Here is a 19,013-nt window from a genome sequence, read left to right on the forward strand (position 1 = left end):
ACATTTCTTTCAGCTTAAGCTGCAAGCCACTGTCCACCATGGCAAGAGTACAAGGTGTTTTTTCCTGCTGTAACTGACAATGAGAAGACCTATTCTTCCCATGCAAGACTATGGGACTGAAAGTGATATGTACATCACCTCAGTCATATTGACAGGCCAGTGGTAGCAGGCCCCAAACTGTGTTCTGGTTAATGTGAATGAGAAGGAAAGCAAATGAGAGTGTGATAACCAAATAAACAAATGTTTGTACTCAAGACTGTCAGTGACCCCCTTCTCAGAAGATTTTATCTGGAAAATGGACAATGAGTGAGGATTAAAGGTGATTAGGTCATGTGGGCCACTCTGCAAGTGAAGGAGCCTGACCAAGTGGCTAAATTCGCACATTTTTATAGGCAGACTTTAATTAAAAACTGAGCAAGAAGACTGAACATTTAAACTGAACAAAGGTGTGGTTTGTTTGCCTGATTTTTTTGCATTTATACCCTACCTTTCCCAAGATGGTGTACATAGCTTTCTTCCTCCCCAGCTTATCCTCACAACAACCTTGTGAGGTTGGTTAAGCTGAGAGGCAGTGACTGGGCCAAGGTCAACCACTGAGCTTCAGGCCCTTGTCTGACACTAACCACTACACGATCCTATAAATGTCTATGGAGTGTAGATGTCATACACTCCAACACCTGGAAGCAAAGAACTGGGGCACCATCTTCCGGGATGCCATCTTCCTGTTTTTCCTTGCAAGAGAACAGTTGCCATTTTGGGTGCCATGATCTCATGTGATTTTGCACCGCAGTCCCCCCCCCCCAAAAAAAGCATGCACATTTTGGGACACCTTGTGAAATCACAGCCCCCAAATAGTGCTCTTTTAAGAGGAAAATCAGGGTGCAAAATTGTGCAAGATCACCACATCCAAAATGGTCACCATTCTCTCGTGAGAAAAAACAGGATGCCCCATTTTTTCCAGGAAACTTGTGGGGTATGAGAAGTCTAGGGTCGCCATATTTCAAAAACTATAAACCAGGACACCTCAAAAGTTGTTGAGCTTCTTTTATGAAGACTCCAAAAAATTGTTGAGCTTTTTTTTTATAAAAAAACACACGCATTTTTTCAATTAACTTGCCAAACATCCAGGACAAAGTGCCACATTGCGGAAATTCATTTCTGCCTTTGAAATTCCAGTAATGTCTAGACGTATGGCAGCATTATGAGAAGTTGGCCCACTGAGTTAAACGAAGCTTACTTTCAGAAAAGTGTGTATATGATTGCCAACTCAAAACTTAAAGAGGACTTGGACTGAAGGGGAAATCTACATTTTTATTTTTAACTCACACAAAGGCTATACTATGCCCAGACTTATATAACCTATATACAAAATTTTACCCCTTTCAAAATTAGCTTTAGTCTAGGTTTCTACTGCAGTCAGGCAGAATCTCTGCTGTAGGGGGATTAGCTTGTGGCCCTCCAGATGTTGCTGAACTTCAACTCCCATCAGTCCCAGCCAGCATGGCCAATGGTCAGCAATGATGGGAGTTGGAGTCTAGCAGCATCAGGAAGTCTCAGGGCCAGCTCTGCCATTAGGCAGCATGAGTCAGGTGCCTCAGTGAGGGGGAGGTCTGCAAGGGTGAGGTGCTGGCAGACAGGGCCGTGTGTGCTACCTGACCTGACCTGCGTCTCCCAAATTAGCCTGCAGTTCTGTTTCCAGTGTTGAAGTAAGATTTCACAGCCTGGCTAGTCAGCTTTTTTATATGAAATAGGAGAGGGCACTCTCTTTTCTTCTGAGGTGTTCTGAGGGCAGGGTGGAGCCAGCCCAAGACCTACTGGATCCCAATCTACTGGATCAATGTCACTTCCATCAGACAATGAAATCAGGCCCCAAGCATGGATTCCTGAAGGATAACGCTAACAATGGCTACCAGCCATGATTGCTGAATGTAACATCTGAATGCTGCTTGTGGGCTTCCCAAAGGCACCTTGTTTGGGTCACTGTGAGAGGCAGGATACAGTACTTAATAGTACTGATCCCTGACCCAGCAGGGTTCTTTTTCTTCTTCATAGCTGTTTTGTTCAATTTGTTTTTGTCCACCCATACCAATTTCCAGAGTCAAAAGGAAGATGAAAAGGCCATATTTAAACAAGACCAATCTGCTGCTCTGCACTTTAAAAAAAACACACCAGGCAAATGGGTTGTGTTAACTGCTGTGGTGAATTTCTTCTTTGGGCTTGCCTCCCCTTTCTCAGTGTTTCCACATGGTGCTTTTTTAGCATGGCTGTGGAATTGCGTGAGGAACCCCTTGCCTCGTTCACAGAGCAGCCGGCTGCCCTGTGCCAAGATGCCTATTTCCAACACTTTGCTGGTATTCCCTTTTTTTTTCCTCGCTCCGTTGGCAGAAGTTTTGTTTGTGCCACCCTGGAGTACTCTCTATGTATTGTATGCGAAGTTCACCAGACAATCCAGCAGAAAGGAGGCGAGAAGGAGACACAAAACTACAAGTTCTGACAGAATATGGGAGTTGGCACAGGGGGTGGAAAGAAGCCCATCTCTTTCTCCACACTATGACTCCTTAAGAGCTGTGTGGGGAGTGCGCGCCTCCGTCTGATTGACCTGAAACGGTGCCAGTGCAGTTTAGGGAGGCACTGCTTCTGCTACTAACACCCAGGCAGCTATCGGAAATTCCTGTAGGCCAGCTGCTGAAGGAATCCACTTCAACTCATCGCCACTGGTCTGCAGCAAATTCATGATGTAGACAAACCACGCACCTTGGGAGAGTTGTATTTCATACCGTAAATTAAACTGTGTCACTTCCCTACAGCAAGACGGCTCTGGATACCGTCCCAGTTCGGTCTCTTTCATGTATCCCACCCCCCTTTCTTTGCAAGTTTGTGCTTACTCAGCCACTTTGATGCTCTCTCCTTTCCCCTCTCTCTCCCCACTTTGCCCCCACCCCATACTGTCTACAGCTTCTGTGCCTTCTCTCCTCCTTTCCTCCTCCCCATTCCTTGGCAGCCCCACCTCTTATGCTTTCACCCCTCCTTTTCTCCTCCTCCCTCACAGTTAGTGGCTTGAAAACTTTTTAAAAGCTCTTGCAGCGCTTCAAGTTAGGATGAAAAAGGGGTTTTTGTTTTGTTCTGTTTTTTAAATGAGTTCTCAGCACTTTTCTTTCAGGAAAGGGGGAAGGAAAGGACGTCACAAGACAAAAGAGCAGGGGACTTTTAAAGTTTAAATAGGCAGGTTGGGTGCCTGAAGAAGTTTCTGCCTTTTGAGTTTTAACCCTCTGAGGAACTTTGTTTGACTTTCTTCACTGCTGACAAGCAAGGTAAGGATGGGAAAGGGTTTGGGTTTGAGCGGGGTTTTTTAACTTCAAGTTAGTTCCAAGCAAATCTTTTCAGAGGACTGTGATTACCTCAGACTTTAAAGAAATGAATATTTTAAGTGCAAGAGTTTTACTACTGTTCTTAAAAAAAATAAAATCCTGTTACAGCTGCAAGGACTCCTCTGGGTGTCCCTCCTTGGGGGCACATTTTAAATGTACCAGAATTTTATCAGAGAACTGTACTTGGGGAGAGATATCATTTATTTCAGTTGATTTGGGTGCTTCATTTTCACACTGTAACATTTTATTTGCCAGGTTTTTCCATCTCATTTACTAAGGGAGCCTGTTTTATTGTACCTCACCGCATATAACAAAAGAAATTCTTTCTGTGGAGAGAGCATCCAACTTTGGGGCACAGTAATCACACCACAACAGTGTTGTGATCTCTCAGTTGCTTTGAAAGGGTCACCAAGTTAAAGCAGTTAGATCCTACCTCAAGTATTTCCAAGTACCCCCTCTCAACACACGCGTACACACATTTCACTTTCATATGGAAATCATGGCTTGTCTTTAATAGTTCATACAATGCAAGGTCCTTAATTAGGGGCTTTGTTCAAATGCTGCCTGGGCTTCTGTTAACTCGTAACGGGATGTCTTTCAGGCGGCCTTTGCTTATTTCCTCCTGATTTTCTATTTTGAACAACTGAGCTAAAAATTGATGGGGATTTCAAGGGAATCTGTACAGTTAGTGTTCAACCCCAGATGTGGACTGTGTGGAAGAGATCTTATATCACCGCAGGCTGGCAATGCTTGCGAAACCTTTTGGTTACTCTAGACTGAAATTGCGTGTTACCAAAGTCTTTCAGAGAATATTGTCTCTGTCTGCATCAAGCTACATTTCTGCAACCTCTTATGAAAACCATAGTGTAGGATTGGAAAGGAAAGAGTCTTGGCATCTACCCTGAAGCTGTTTCTTTTCCTTTTGAAGGTATAGCGGGGTGGCTCTCAGAGTCTCTGCTATGAGTAAGCTTCTTGTCAGGAAGGGAAAAACTAATTCAAGGCAACAAAAGTGGATTTTTAACATCACTTCCCCTCCCCCTTTCAACTTTCGCACACTTTTATGCCCAGTTTCACCTCTCCGATCAGGTTCTGCTGTAGTATATATCGCTAGTCCTTCAATCTAGTGCATTGTGTTTTAGAAGCAGAAGAATGTTCACAGAGAGATTTGTTAACGACAACAAGGTCAACCAACAGAGGAACATGTCTCTGTGATTTCAGAAATCTGTTTGTTTCTCAGGGAGGAAGGAGCTGGGGGGGGGGGGCGGGAGAGAGAAGGAGCTGACCTGCCTTGAGCTTCCATTCAGCCATATTAACATCTGGAGTTTTGAAGCCTCCAGACTTTGAAACTGTTTACAGTAATGTTTGCTGGAGGTTGGGGGGGGGGCGGTTGGCCGTGTTCAAAGCTAAACATTGGCGCTGAGCCATGATACCTAACTAGAATACAAATGGGAGAAGGATGAACAGGCGGAATTTGAAAGGGTCAAGGGGAGATGATGGAAAAAAATCTGAGATTTTAAGAATAATCCACTCTATACCAACCATGATAAAGCAGCAATCATTAGCAATTATTGTTCAGCACTTTTAAGCGTGCAGAAGAACTGTACTGTTCATCCTTTCAGAGAAGCTCTATGAAGTGGGATGCTTCCCATTTTATATGAGGGGGTGGAAAGTGAGCCTTAAGGAAAAGCAATCTTAGAGAGTGGTTAACTGAGCAAAGAAGCAAAGGGGCCTATGTATCTTTGCTCAGAATTTATTTCAGGGAGATGTGCAGCACAATCCTCCTGTATTTAATGGGTCTTCCTTGGTGAGTGTCTTGCTGCTATAACTTTGCAGTAGAAATGAGCTCAGAATTGCAGTCTGACTCCCCATATCCTACACAGTCAGTCCCACAGAGTCAAGTGGTTTACTCAGAGTTACTACTGCTTAAAGATGCACGCACTCAAACAGATGCCAATCAAGTAAACACAGAGCTCCATCCAGCAGGCAATGGCTCTCCTATCTGGCCTGAAAAACAAGCTTTTCTTTGCAGTGGCATAGCATGGGTTGTCAGCACCCGGGGCAAGGCAAGTAATTTGCGCCCCTAACCCGTGGATTTGCGCCCCCTAACCCTAACCCCCAGATGTTGCGCCTGGTGTGGCCGGCCCCTTGGCGCCTTATGTTAATCTTCAAGGTGTTAGCTGGACTCCCTGTTGATCTCATGCTTTGGTAAAAGTGTGGGGGGGGGGGCCTCGCTCTCAGTTATTGGACAGACCTTGGAGATTCAATTTGGGGACTAAAGATGGGGAAGAGCCTTATTGTCCCATTTCTCTGCATATTGATTTTGGTCCCAAATGTAGTCCCTTTAGTGATTGATTGCATTTCTTTTTATCTCACCTTGATCCAAAGAGATCAGGAGGTATGCAAGGTTCTTTATCTCCCATTGAATATTCACAACAACCTTGATGGGTAGTTCAGGCTGACAGAAGGTGACTGGCCCAAGGACACCCAGTGTTCTTTGTAGTTCAAATGGGATTTGAACCTGGGTCTCTGCAGCCCAAGCTCACTGCTGTAACCACTGCAGCCCACTGCCTCTGTAGTGAAATCCTACACATTTAAGACCTTTAGTGTCTCAGCTGGAGCTGGGTTTGTAGCCTTGTTGGACAGTAGGAAAGGCATTTTGGGTCCTTAGATTTTTTTTTAAAAAAACCCCAACAACTGTAGATCTAGGCAAAATGTCTTTTCCGGCTTGCATGTGAAATTTTCTGTTATTTTTCTCTGCTCACCAGATCTCATTTTCCATATCCAGCCTGGTCCTCATTGGTAAATCACTACCCATATCTTTTCTTAAGAAGTTCTCATGCAATTTCTGACCCTCTCTTTATTGTGTCCTGGTTACTCTTTGGAAATGCCTACATCTCACATGCTTGTACTCTGTTAGAATTCCAACAGGTAGCTGGCTGAAAGCACAAGTAGTCCCAGTTTTTTCTGTAGGATTTTATGTGAACCAAAGAACTAGCCAGCCAACTGCAATATGCGCACATGCTCCCCACCACAATCCCACAGGACCATGACAAATCCTTACTTCTGACCTTCTGACATTATGCTCAGTCATCATCCTAGAACACTGAAAATGTCTTGTGTGCCCTGGAAAACATGAGCCATAAGTTATGGCACACGGCACAGCTTCACTTTCCCAATTGTGGTTTGCAGATCAAATTTTTTCTGCATATGGTCACTTAAAGGCTAACCAAGTAGTGCTGCCATTATTTTATTCCTATGACATGCTCTTTTTCTGAGAAGACACTAAGGACAGGCCCCTTTTAAGATTGGATCTACTGTTCTGGCACCTCTGATCGCTACTCATTATTTGTATGGGTTGCTTCAGACGTGATGGTCCCACACAGCCAGCAGAATGTACAGTTCTTTCCCTGTTTGGCTGGTGGAACAACATCAGTGCCTCTGAAGGAGGAAAATAAGCAGAGATGTTGCACAAGCAGTGGATACACATCCACAGCGTGTGCATAACTTCCCTCCATGAGTTCCCCGGGGGATGCAATAATCCTGCGCCACCAGCCAAGTGAAGTGGCTGCACGTTCAGCTGGTTGTTCGGGATCACCCCATGCAAAGCTTGCCTTGAGCTGGTCTCCGGAAGTCTCTGTGTGTCTGACAGGGAGCGACGCAGAGCTAGTGCTGACTGTGTGGAACTCACATCTGGTCTGGCGGAGCGAGAGCCGGATTGCGGCACAGGGAAAGGCACCTTGCATTTTCCACAGATACTTCCCAAGGACTGAGCCAGCAGCGCAGCAGCCTTCTGTATGCAGAAATAGAATGCAGTAGAAATCCAGCCAAATCTTCTTGTCATCACTGGGCACAACACTGCAAACCACTGCAGACAAAACTGGGATTCCACCTGCCCAAACTATATGTTGCCAAATCATTAGTTGGTTTTTTCAGCGATTGGTTCCTGAATTGTAGCTACATTTATTTGGAAATATCGAAGTTCAATTGGTTATTCTGCTAACTTTTCCCAATCAAGTGACTTCAAAAGATCAATAATCCTGTTAATGTTTACAGTGGTACATCAGGTTAAGAACGTAATTCGTTCTGGAGGTCTGAAACTGTTCTTAACTTGAAGCACCACTTTAGCTAATGGGGCCTCCCGCTGCTGCCAGGCCGCCGGAGCACAATTTCTGTTCTTATCCTGAAGCAAAGTTCTTAACCCGAGGTAATATTTCTGGGTTAGCAGAGTCTGTAACCTGAAGCGTATGTAACCCGAGATACCACTGTACTCAGAAGTCCCATTCAGCTCAATGCTTCTTATACCCTAGTAAGTGTGTATAGTACTCGGAGAACAATCCTGAATTGACTGAGACTAAATTGGATTTTCTATTTCTCCTGGACCTGCCCTACCATTAGGCAGAATGAGGTAGCTGTCATAGGCAGTTGATTTTGGTGTCCTGAAAAGACAGAAATTTGATAGTTACTGAGGGTTGTGCTCAGCTAACTTTTACTCAGAGTAGAACCATTGACATTAATGAACCAAAGTTAGCTGTGGTCATTAAGTTTTACTCTGGGTAAAAGTTCCTAAAATATAATTTATTGATACTGTATTTTTACTGACAGGGAGGAGGAAAGGTGCTTGTGGGATTTTCTGACTGTGATCTCAGACTAATTTTTATGTACTTCAACTTGAGCCAGAAGGAAAGAGCACCATTTGCTGCTCTGACTCAGGCAGCAGAATGTCTTGGGCTGGCCCTGCAAGTCTGCCATGCAACTATAAAACCTTCATGGGCTAGGGAGTGTTGGCTTTCTTCCACTTTCAATCCTGCATTGTTAATATTCAAACACAAGTGACTTGCAAGAAATTAAGATGCTTTTGAATGTCATGCTTAAAAACCATTTATGCTGCGGTGTGTTGCTACATAAGTGATTAAGTCAGGGTGTGACAAGTATAAAGCATGATTTTATGCCAGCACTGCAGGAACAGCATGTTAGGAACATAGCTAGCATCCTAGGTGGGCCAACCTAAACATTTAGGTTCAGGGTTTGATATTTATTTATAGTCAGTCCTCAGTGGGGATTATAATATGAAAGCTAGGGTGGATATTATTCCAAGAGTTACTTCCATGGTGTGTACACCATGGCCATTCCTCACAATGATCACATACCATCTCCAGCATCAGAGACAGCATTGCTCCCATGTCCCACTTGTGGAACTTCCTAGAGGCATCTGGTTAGCCACTTTGGGGAACAAGATGCTGGCCTTTGATCTGATCCAGCAGAGTTCTTCTTGTGTTACCCAGGACTTGTGCTCAGGATCAAACCATTCAATGCAATCCCATGCATGTTGACTGAAAAATGCCACCCTATGTTCAACAGAGCACATTTCCCAACAAGAATGCTGTGAATTGCAAACTTCGTTCATTAGTTGCTAAATCAAAATAGTGTCACTCAAAAATTAATAAAACTAAAGACCTACACTAATGCCATGGCTTTTCACTGTGCAGTGCAGCTTCTGGGCTGCCTCCTCTCCACATATGTACCCCACGCCCTCCTAAATCTGCCCAGGAGAGTTGAGGGAAACCCTAGAGCAGATCTAGGAGGCGTACAGGGAGAGGAGAGGGCGAGGAAGTCATATTGTGCAGCTAAAAGTTGTTGCGTTAGAGTAACTGTTTAGTTGGATACCATTCTAATTTTCCCCAAAGGGGGATAGGATTCCTTGTCTCTTTAAAACTGTATATCTCCTTAGAATCTTCTGATGAGCTACTAGCAGAGCTTTAGGTTTATTTGCAGTGAATAGTTTTGTTGAAAAATATTTCTGTTTTTAGTAATTCACCCAAGAAATGCTTCCTCCTGAAGTAAATACAGTATAGCCTAGACTAGAGAAAAAACAAAACTTCATTTTGCCTACTAAAACCAAATTTAAAATTATTGATAATTTGAAAAGAAATATTGCTGACATAGAGTTAAACAGCTAAGACTTGGAATATATCTTCCCATATTAATGGACCAGAGAGGAAGATAATTAAAAACAAATAATCCAAAACTTTCTAGCAATAATGCTTCTTTTGTCTCCAATCATACTTTCAATCTGAAATAACACGATGCTGTGAAAAAAACAAAACGCCATTAAGCCTGGAGGGAAGTCTGATAATGGCATAATTTAACATCGGCACCAAGCTAGTTAATGAAATCAAGAAGTTATTACTTGACAGTGGAATGGCTCTCTCTCGGATAGAATGAAGAAAAAGGAAGCCTTTCAAAGACAAGCTTCATAACTTTCTATTCAAACACTTGTGGCTTGCAAATCTACTTTGCATTCATAGTCACCCCACGCAACCAGGATGACCTACATGTTAAAGCTCCCACAAAGGGTTTCTTCCTCTTGATGAAACCCTTCATGCACAAAACAATGCTATGCAGGGGAAAAATTCCAACATTCACCACAATGTAATGTCACCAATCACTTGTTTCGGGGAATGATATCAGACACCTTGTCTCTCCCTCTCCTCATGAGTTATGAACACTGTCAAGCTGACAGCACCAGCCACCTGTCCCAGCAGAGAAATCAGTGTGGAATTATGTCCACAAATCCCACTGTTGTATGTTAGGTGCTCAGGACAGGGGCTACAGTCTTCACCAGACTGAATGACCCACAAACATCTGTTGGGTACATGACCAGTCTTTGGGGTGGTAAACTTAGTGGTGAAGCACATGCATGGTATGCAGAAGGTCACAGGTCCCATCTCTTTCTTGATCTATAGTATGGAAAGAAATAAACTACATAAACAAATGTGAAATTGCTGAGACCCAATTATGAATGCTTAGAACTAGAATTATGAGCGCTTAGAACTATACTCATATTTATGAAAGTGGTAGATTTTCTAGTCTTCTGTGTTTTAGCTCTAGTTGCTACCATATCTCTTGCAATCCATGATTCAGGTGTGACAACTCATGCATCTCCCTTTAAGAGCACACTATTTTGACTGTCCAGCAGGCAATACTTGAGCAATTTTTGTTGTTTCTCTGTAGGTAGCAGGCAGTGAAGATGGGTGACTGGAGTGCTCTGGGAAGGCTCCTTGACAAAGTCCAAGCCTATTCCACCGCAGGAGGAAAGGTGTGGCTTTCTGTCCTTTTCATTTTCCGAATCTTGCTGCTGGGGACAGCTGTGGAGTCTGCTTGGGGAGACGAGCAGTCAGCATTCCGGTGCAACACCCAGCAGCCTGGTTGTGAAAACGTCTGCTACGACAAGTCGTTTCCCATCTCCCATGTGCGCTTCTGGGTCCTGCAGTTCATTTTTGTGTCCGTGCCAACCCTCATGTACTTGGCACACGTATTTTATGTGATGCGGAAGGAAGAGAAGCTAAACAGGAGAGAAGAAGAGCTCAAGGTGGTGCAAAGCGAAGGGGTCAACGTCGACATCCACCTCAAGCAAATAGAAATCAAGAAATTCAAGTATGGGATTGAAGAGCATGGCAAAGTCAAGATGCGCGGGGGGCTGCTTCGCACCTACATCATCAGCATCATCTTCAAATCTTTCTTTGAGGTCGCATTCGTGCTCATACAGTGGTACATCTATGGGTTCACCCTGCACGCCATCTACACGTGTGAGAGATACCCATGCCCACACAAGGTGGATTGCTTCCTCTCCCGACCCACGGAGAAAACCATCTTCATCATCTTCATGCTGGTGGTGTCTATCGTCTCCCTTAGCTTGAACATCATTGAGATTTTCTATGTCACCCTCAAGAGCATCAAGGATCGCATGAAGACAAAAAGCAACCCTTTCTCTCCCAACAGTGGCATGAGCCCCTCCAAGGAATGTGGATCTCCAAAATACGCCTACTTCAATGGCTGCTCCTCTCCAACTGCCCCCTTGTCGCCCATGTCTCCGCCAGGATACAAGCTGGTTACTGGAGACAGGAACAATTCGTCCTCCTGCCGTAACTACAATAAGCAAGCCAGCGAACAGAACTGGGCAAATTACAGCGCTGAGCAGAACAGGATCGGACAGGCTGGGAGCACCATTTCAAATTCACATGCCCAGCCCTTTGAATTCCCCGATGATCCTGAGAACACGAAAAAAATGGGCTCTGGGCATGAGCTACAACCTCTCAAGGTGGTAGACCAACGGCCTCCAAGCAGAGCTAGCAGTCGAGCCAGCAGCAGACCTCGACCTGATGATCTGGAGATCTAACCCTCTGTAGCCACAGTAATACTTAACACAACTATGATATGAAATGCATTAGAAGATGCACATGTGGTGTTCATGCAGTTCCATTGGAGGTGGTACTTTAACAATCTCAGCCTGGAGATTTTAACAAACAAAAAACATTGGGATTTTTTTTAAGTGGGAAGCTGGGGTGATTTGGAGACATACAGCACATGTTGGTATTTAAAGTAGTCAGTTTTTAAAGTTTTAAATGCTAATTTTAATTTTTTTAAAACTTAGTCAACATTACAGTAGCTGGGTTTGTGTTTGTTTTGTTTTAGAAAAGGTTATAAAATGCCTGGATATGTGGGTGTATAATATGTTGATTTTTCTAAAGAGTTTTGTTTTTGTTATACTAAAAACAAAAGTTAAACCTGAGAAAATTCTTTTGGTCAGGATGAAATGGAGATGATATTCTTTTATTGAATAACTGGCAGTCTTAAGTCAGATTTTGATCATTTTCCTATAAAGAACATTCCATTGTTAATGTGCACTTTGAAGGAAAATTTCCTGGTATAAACTTGTCGGTGTCTATACATTCAATCATTTAATTCCTTGGAATCAATCCATCAATCAACCTACATTTCAGTTAAGGCCCACCCACTATGCTTTGCCCAGTTGTTCCCAGGGTTTTAGACAGAACAATCTAATTGAGAGTGTAGGTTGGAAGCCCTGTTCTGCACCATCATTGCTTTTTATCTTACAATCACAAGCACCTGCCACCCATTCCCAGGTGTGAAATGTAAAGCTGGACACTGAAGCCATTTTTATTTGTTTAATTTGTGTTTGTTTAATGCTGTCTGCTGTCAGCAAACCAATTTATGACAGAATTCTATTAACAGCAATGAGATTTGAATGGTGAAGATCGAATCCCAGCAACTAGAATGTCGTTAAAATTAATGAGAATGCTTCCACTAAGTTCAACAGCATATGGGGTAGGTCTATTCACTGCCCCACCAAACCTTTCCAGAGCGCTGATATGCACATATCCAGTTAAATTACAACTGCTGTTTAATGGAGAGATCTGTGCATACATCAGTACCCTTAAATCTGTGTTTACTTCTGTGTTGTTTTTAAAGACAAGGGTGCCTGGAGTTGATGAACTCTCAAACTAATATGCAAAAATTCTTAAGCATTTTGGGATATTATGGGTCACTATGATGTTTACATTAAATGATTTCAGCAGTGCAAACAAGTCAAATGTTAGTTTTACAAATCTTAATATTATTCCCATGCATCCTGTAGTGAATAATTTACCATTTTTACAAAATACGAATGCCATCTTAAGAACCAAGCCCTGACAACCTTTGAAAAACTTCCACTTGCATTCCAAATAGAAGCATTGCTTGAACTGTGAGTAGAACACCGAAAGTCGCATGCTTCAGAAGTTCTTGATTATTTTGCTTCATAAAAGAAATTAAGAAAGAAGAAACCTGCTAGGTTACTGAGTCCATTTCTCTGACTTGTTTTAACTTATGCTTGAATAACAGAGATGATAGTACTGGGGGTGGGGAGGGGGAGGGGGGAGTGTTAGCCTGCCAATAATGTGAGAGACTTGGGTACAATTTACACATCCAGTAGCTGCAGTTACCACATGATAGTTTAAGGTTACGCATCATAGATCCCATCATTGATGGAACAAAGGAATGTGAAAGAAAGCACTTGATAACTGCAACCTCAGTGGATTGTGTGAATGGACCCTTATACAAACGGCTTTGAGCTGTACTAATAATATGATGCCTACATCTGTTTTTATAGAAACAAGCATATCTTGCTTGTCATTCACTTACAAATCAGTTCAACTATAACATGGTTCAGTTCAATTTTGATAGTTCATGCCTTCTCAGTGACAGCTTTGATATTTGCACATAATTTTTTTTTGTTTGGGGTGTAAGTGAGGCTGAAAGAGTACAATTCTAATTTATTTGAAATATATGCTAAGGAAATATATCAGTTTTTATTTTCTTTTTCAACCGCAGTGCCTTATACTTCAACACAGTTCCACAAGGAACATAGCCTTGGTTTCATTGTGCACCTGTACAGAGTTTTGGGTTAATATGCTAGGTTTTTATTAAGTTGTTTGACATTCCATGTTAAAACCATTGCCGAGCTCATTGATTGCATGTATGCCGCCATAGTTCATCAAATCACCTTGTCTGGAGAGCAAACCTTAGTCAATAAAGTTTAATTTAGTATAAATAAAATTGCCAATAGTCATTTTTGTGTGTGTGTGTATAACTTGAAATTAGGTATTAAAAAGGCAGCGTAGCCTGCAGTTTTCATCACAGAGGTATCTCCCATGCTGTAGAGGCAGGGGAGAAAACACACTTGCTGTTCAGTTACACTAAAAGCCAATGCCTTTTGAAACAGGCAGAAATTCATAGTCCTGGTTTGCTTCTCTACAGTTAGGGAAGGGGAGCTGGTTGCTGAAGCAGGTAGAGACCAGCAAGCAAGGAGCATTGGTAAGACGTTGGCAAACAGAGCTATGTTTACCACATGGCCTGTCCTGCATCCCCTAAGAGTCTACTGATCTGCAGCATAGGATACTGTCCTGTCACAAGCCTTGAAGTAAGATTCCTCTGCCAATCCCATCAGCTTCTGTATGTGGAATGGGAGGGGGTGGCATCAGGCTAGACATCAGTGGCTGTTCAGGTTGGGCACTGGCAGAGGGCCCCATGAGCTAAAAGCTGCCCCCTCACCGGCCTGACATGGCTGTGTTGCCACTTAACAACCTCTGGGTGACCATTTCAGCAGTGGGTGGACAGAGCTGCTGCTTTTGAATGGGAACTAAGGTTGGCTCCTGTCTGCAGTGGCTGTCCACCATCTTAATTTACCCAAAATGCACATGCTCAGCAAAACCATACCTCATTGGGAAAGTGGGTATATGGGTGTTGGGTGGGCAGGATCAGTAGCTTCAGGACAAGAGGGGGGCCTTGGATGCCATCTGATTCTTCACTTCAGACAGCAAATGGTCTTGGGCCAGTCCAAACTGTTGATATCAGCTTCATGGCAATTCATAGAGCTCTATGTACCAACTTGGACCTTAGGTTCTGCATTCTGCCAATTCCCTTTCATCCTCATAGAAGCACAGTGCCCGCTGCCCAGCACAGCCAAGCCTCACAGGATTTGGGGAGAAGCCTTCAGTTACTGATGGGCACATTCTTTTATTCCCATTCCAGGAAAAGTTTGGTGGAGCAAGCTTTACTATTCAGTTGTCCGCTACCAAACATTCTGCTTTTGAAATCCATTTTGGATTGTAGAACACCCGGCTCCTCCTTGAAGCTTATCATAAACCTTCAGGTTCAAGTCTGGCAATTCCAGAAGTTTCTCCCATGCACAGGTCTCCTCTGTGATCAGTCACCACACAGCACAGGACATCTCTGTACATGTATCTGTACATGTCTACTGTGTTGAAGAAGTTTCTAGAACTGAAAGAGAACTGTGAAGTTCCAGGCTGTTCTCTTGTCAGTTTTTAGTATGGTTCCACCTGACAAAAATGACAAATTCACCTGTGGCAAAATTTCAACACTTTTCTAATGTAGGTTGATCTTACCTTGTGTAGCACTCCTAGAGATTAGATTTGAATGAATGTGTGAGAGAGAAAGTTATGAAACACAAAACAAAAGCAAGCTAAGAGTCTGGTGCATTATTTAAAAATTGCCCCTTTATGCCAAGAACTCAGGATTCTAGTCAGCTTCAGAATTATACTTTGTTAAGATTAATGTGTGTCTTTACTGTTCCTTCTGCCACTCCTGCGTTCCACACATAAGAATATGCCTGGAGTCCTCTTCCTTACATATTGCAAAATGTTTCACCTGAAGGGGAAGGCACTGATTTTTTTTGGCTCTTCAGAACACTTCAGAGCAATGATAATTATTGTGTCATGCAAAAATAATTGCATCCTATGATGTATTTTTATCATTTCAACTTTAGCCAGATACATATGTGAAATCTAAAATACTCACTCAGGGACAACTTGTATTTCAGGAGTAGGGAGTTGTTGTTTTTTGTAAGACATTTCTATGTTTGAAAAATAACGTGGGCATGAACCGTCCTTTGAAGTGCAGATTGTGCCCACTGCCTGAAGATTTACGGTCTTACCGAAGAAAACAAAAGAGAGTAAAAGGGAATGAGAAACAACAGTAGAAAGCCATGGTGAACAGGTGCCCAAGCAGACCACATACGAACCTAACAAGAAGCCTTGCACATCAGGCCAAAGGTGTATCTGGTCTAGCATCCTCTTCTCACAGTGGCCAACCAGATGCCTATAGGAAGTATGCAAGCAGTTGCCAAGTAAAACAGCACTCTCCTCTCTTTCTGATTCCAGCAAACTGGTATTCAGAGGCGTACAACCTCTGACAGTGGAAGTGGAACATAGCCATCAAGGTTTGTAGCAATGGATAGCCTTATCATCCACGAATGTATCTAATCCTCCTTTAAAGCCATCAAAACTGGTGGCCATCACTATATCTTGAAGGAGCTTAACAATGGCCAGCTGAAAAGTCTCTCTTGCCTTTGGTCCAACGTAGAGTGGCTGCTGGCTAATGCTGGAGTCCAAGACAGAAAGGACTTGATGGTTCTTGGGCCAGGCAGGCTATGGGAAAGCTTGTTTTTAGTCTAGCTTCCTCTGCTAGGCCACATAACGGACTATCGCATAGAGGCTTAATTTGCAAATTGACATTGACAATAGGGTTATGGTTTTTTTGGGGGGGTGAAGGGGTGTTATTTACTGGCTTTCCCCCTGAAAGGATAAATCTGGATTAAATGAGCTGGGGAATATGGACTGTAATTGTGATGCCATCATCATTATACGATGCACAAAATTTGCATGCATGAAGAGTACTAATCCCACAAAAATACTCTCCTAGAAGCACCCACAATCTGAGAGGGAAGGGGCCAGTGGAAGCTGGCCTTTCTCCTTCCTTCTCCTAAACTGCAGAATAACTTCATGTGTGTAAACTCCATTTACACACAGAGGGCTCTGGAGCCTTCCTCAGACACAGAAATAATTATCCTGTCTGGGAAACAAAATGTTTCATGTCGCCATGGGCTGATCTCGCTTTACCTTTTGTCTCTGACAGATGCTCAGATACGGAATGCTTATTAAATTGCAGTGAAGAGAATGTGGCTGTCCCTTTGAAAATGCTCAAACCTGGGACTTGGCTACCTTCCTTACTGCCGTTTCTGAGTTATTTTTAAAGGAGCACACAGCAGATTACGCTTGTTTTTTCCGTGTTCATAAAACACAGTGAGGTGCCTTTATAGTACGAAAGGTAAATTGACCCTATTTGTTAGGAAAGAGAAACTCTTTTTGACATTATTGCCTCACTTGTGCTGGCAGGACCAGAAGAAAGGAGCCCTGTGTGTGAAATCCTTGCTCTTGGAATGATGCCACAGCCTATATAAGCTGCCCTAACTTGCCTGCAGATTAGCCTTCTTTGCTGCAGTCTCCAGATCAGGGGACTGCAAGGTTAAGTTCTGAACAACTGTTCTATTGCCCTTATGATCCACTTTTCTGCTTAATAGCCAACGCAATAGCTTACTATGCTTTTTTCATGCCTAGTTTCTGTTTCCCTTGACAGCTGGTGAAAATTTTTTTCTCTGGTGAATTTCTGAAAGGATCTGCCATAAAGCTTTTAAACTGAACGAAAACAACACTTTTGAGTGCTGTTTATCTCCTAGTTCCTCATGAAATGCATTGACAAAGATGACAGGCACATCAGGTCTTAAGTACTTAGAGCTTTAAATATATTATTTGCCTCGCACACAGTGGTTTAAGCAGACATGGAACCCACCTTCTTTACTTGGAATCAGCAAGCAAACCAAACAAAATATGTTATTTTGCACCCAACAAAAATATGTTACAACTACAATCCTGTTCATACATACCTGAGAGTAAGCCTCATTGAAGTGAAAGTGGCTTCCTTCTGAATAGACATGCATAATACTGCATTAGGCATTATAGCCTCAGGAATAATGATAGCCATCATTTTAATTGTCTTAATTTATTCCTTTATCTTTCTATTAAAATGCTTGAGGCACTTAGAATAATTACAGTGAGAACATTGCAAGATAAAACCACAAGATAAAAGATAAAGAGAGAAGAGCAAGTGTTTAAAGAAACCCTCCAATAAACAGAGATTCAAAAAAAAGTTTGGCAAGAGAAAGGTCTGCTGGAAAAGAAAAGCCTTTGCAAAGTGGTGGTGGTGGGAAGCCATCAGGGAGGGCTGAGGCTCCCTCAGAGCACAGTTCCACAATTTTGGCCCTGGCTACTGAGAAGGCCACCACCTTTATCTCAACCAAATCTCATTAGTAAAGATTGAAGGGGAGCCTCACCATCAAATCTTACTATGTAGGCTGGATCATATGGAAGAAGATATCCTGGTCCTAACCTAAGCACTTGGAATTGGACACAGAAAGGAACAAGAATCCAGTGAAGCTATTTCAGAAAAGGAGTCACCTATGTGAGAAAGTGTGGATTAGGTACCAGTCTAGTATATCCACAAACGGAGGCCTGAAGACAATCTATAGAAGCATATTCAATCTATGAAACATATCCAAAATAAAAGTACTTGCTTACATTTTTTTAAAAAAGTCTTAGGCCCCATCTGAACATACACAATTTATGCATATTTAACTTGTGGGCATATGTGCTTGGCAATTAAAAAAAAAAAAAAAATTAAAAGGGGTGGAAAGCTAGTGGTTCTTGGGGGGAAAGACTTTGGCACTCCCACCTACTATTGCACCCAATGTGTTTTGATGATACGTGATTTTGGCTTTATGTACTGTCCCCCAGAATGTAACCCTTGGGTAAGCTGAGGGTCACCTACATACATTTCTCAGAGCGGTTTAATAACCAAATCATCTTCCTAGGGAACTCTGAGAACTGTAGCTGTGTGTGGGGAACAGTGGTCTGATAAAAACTCTCAGCAGCCTTAAAAACTACACTTCCCAGGATTCATTGGGACAGCACAGTTTTCTGTGCTTTGTTTCAGGTGTGTGGAAGCGTCAGGGACACCCACACTTCCATGCAAGAGAAAGCAAGAGAACTTATAGACTTACTAGCTTAACATGAGTAATGTTCTCCTGTTAACTCTGTTCAATCCTGCTGTGGCCCATTACAGAAGCTACATTATATGGGTCTTTCTCCTCCTACCCCCACTTCTCTTCCTCTTCAGTGTATGGAAAAGGAAGAAAGAAAATACTGTCCGTGGTTATTAGAAAAATAACAATTCAGGGCCCCTACAAAATGCCAGGCCTAGCTGAAACAATAATTTTCAGTTTCTGCTTTAGCCTGAACCACAGAGTTTGCTTTATTCTAAAGACTAGTTCAATTCAGAGCTGAAGCGGCTCTGGAATCACTCAATCCAGCTGTTTAAATAACAACGCCATTTACTATGGCTGTTCACAAACAATTGCTGCAGTCAATAAGCACAACAGTTTGATCTCTTGGT

At 42.8% G+C, this 19,013-nt stretch overlaps 1 protein-coding gene across 1 annotated transcript; it reads left to right on the plus strand.

Annotated features, from left to right (window-relative positions):
- The first annotated feature begins 3,020 nt into the window (after positions 1-3,020).
- GJA1 (gap junction protein alpha 1) lies at positions 3,021-13,763 on the plus strand. The gene is made up of 2 exons (XM_083733978.1): positions 3,021-3,311; positions 10,380-13,763. The coding sequence occupies exon 2, from the start codon at positions 10,396-10,398 to the stop codon at positions 11,542-11,544; it is 1,149 nt and encodes a 382-aa protein (XP_083590104.1). The 5' UTR covers positions 3,021-3,311; positions 10,380-10,395; the 3' UTR covers positions 11,545-13,763.
- Positions 13,764-19,013: the final 5,250 nt, after the last annotated feature.

Source organism: Podarcis gaigeae (assembly GCF_964106915.1).
Source record: "Podarcis gaigeae genome assembly, chromosome: 3".
Classification (NCBI taxonomy): domain Eukaryota; kingdom Metazoa; phylum Chordata; class Lepidosauria; order Squamata; family Lacertidae; genus Podarcis; species Podarcis gaigeae.

Excerpts from the sequence above, each read along its gene's own strand:
- GJA1 (XM_083733978.1), top strand. The coding sequence starts at position 10,396 with ATGGGTGACTGGAGTGCTCTGGGAAGGCTCCTTGACAAAGTCCAAGCC.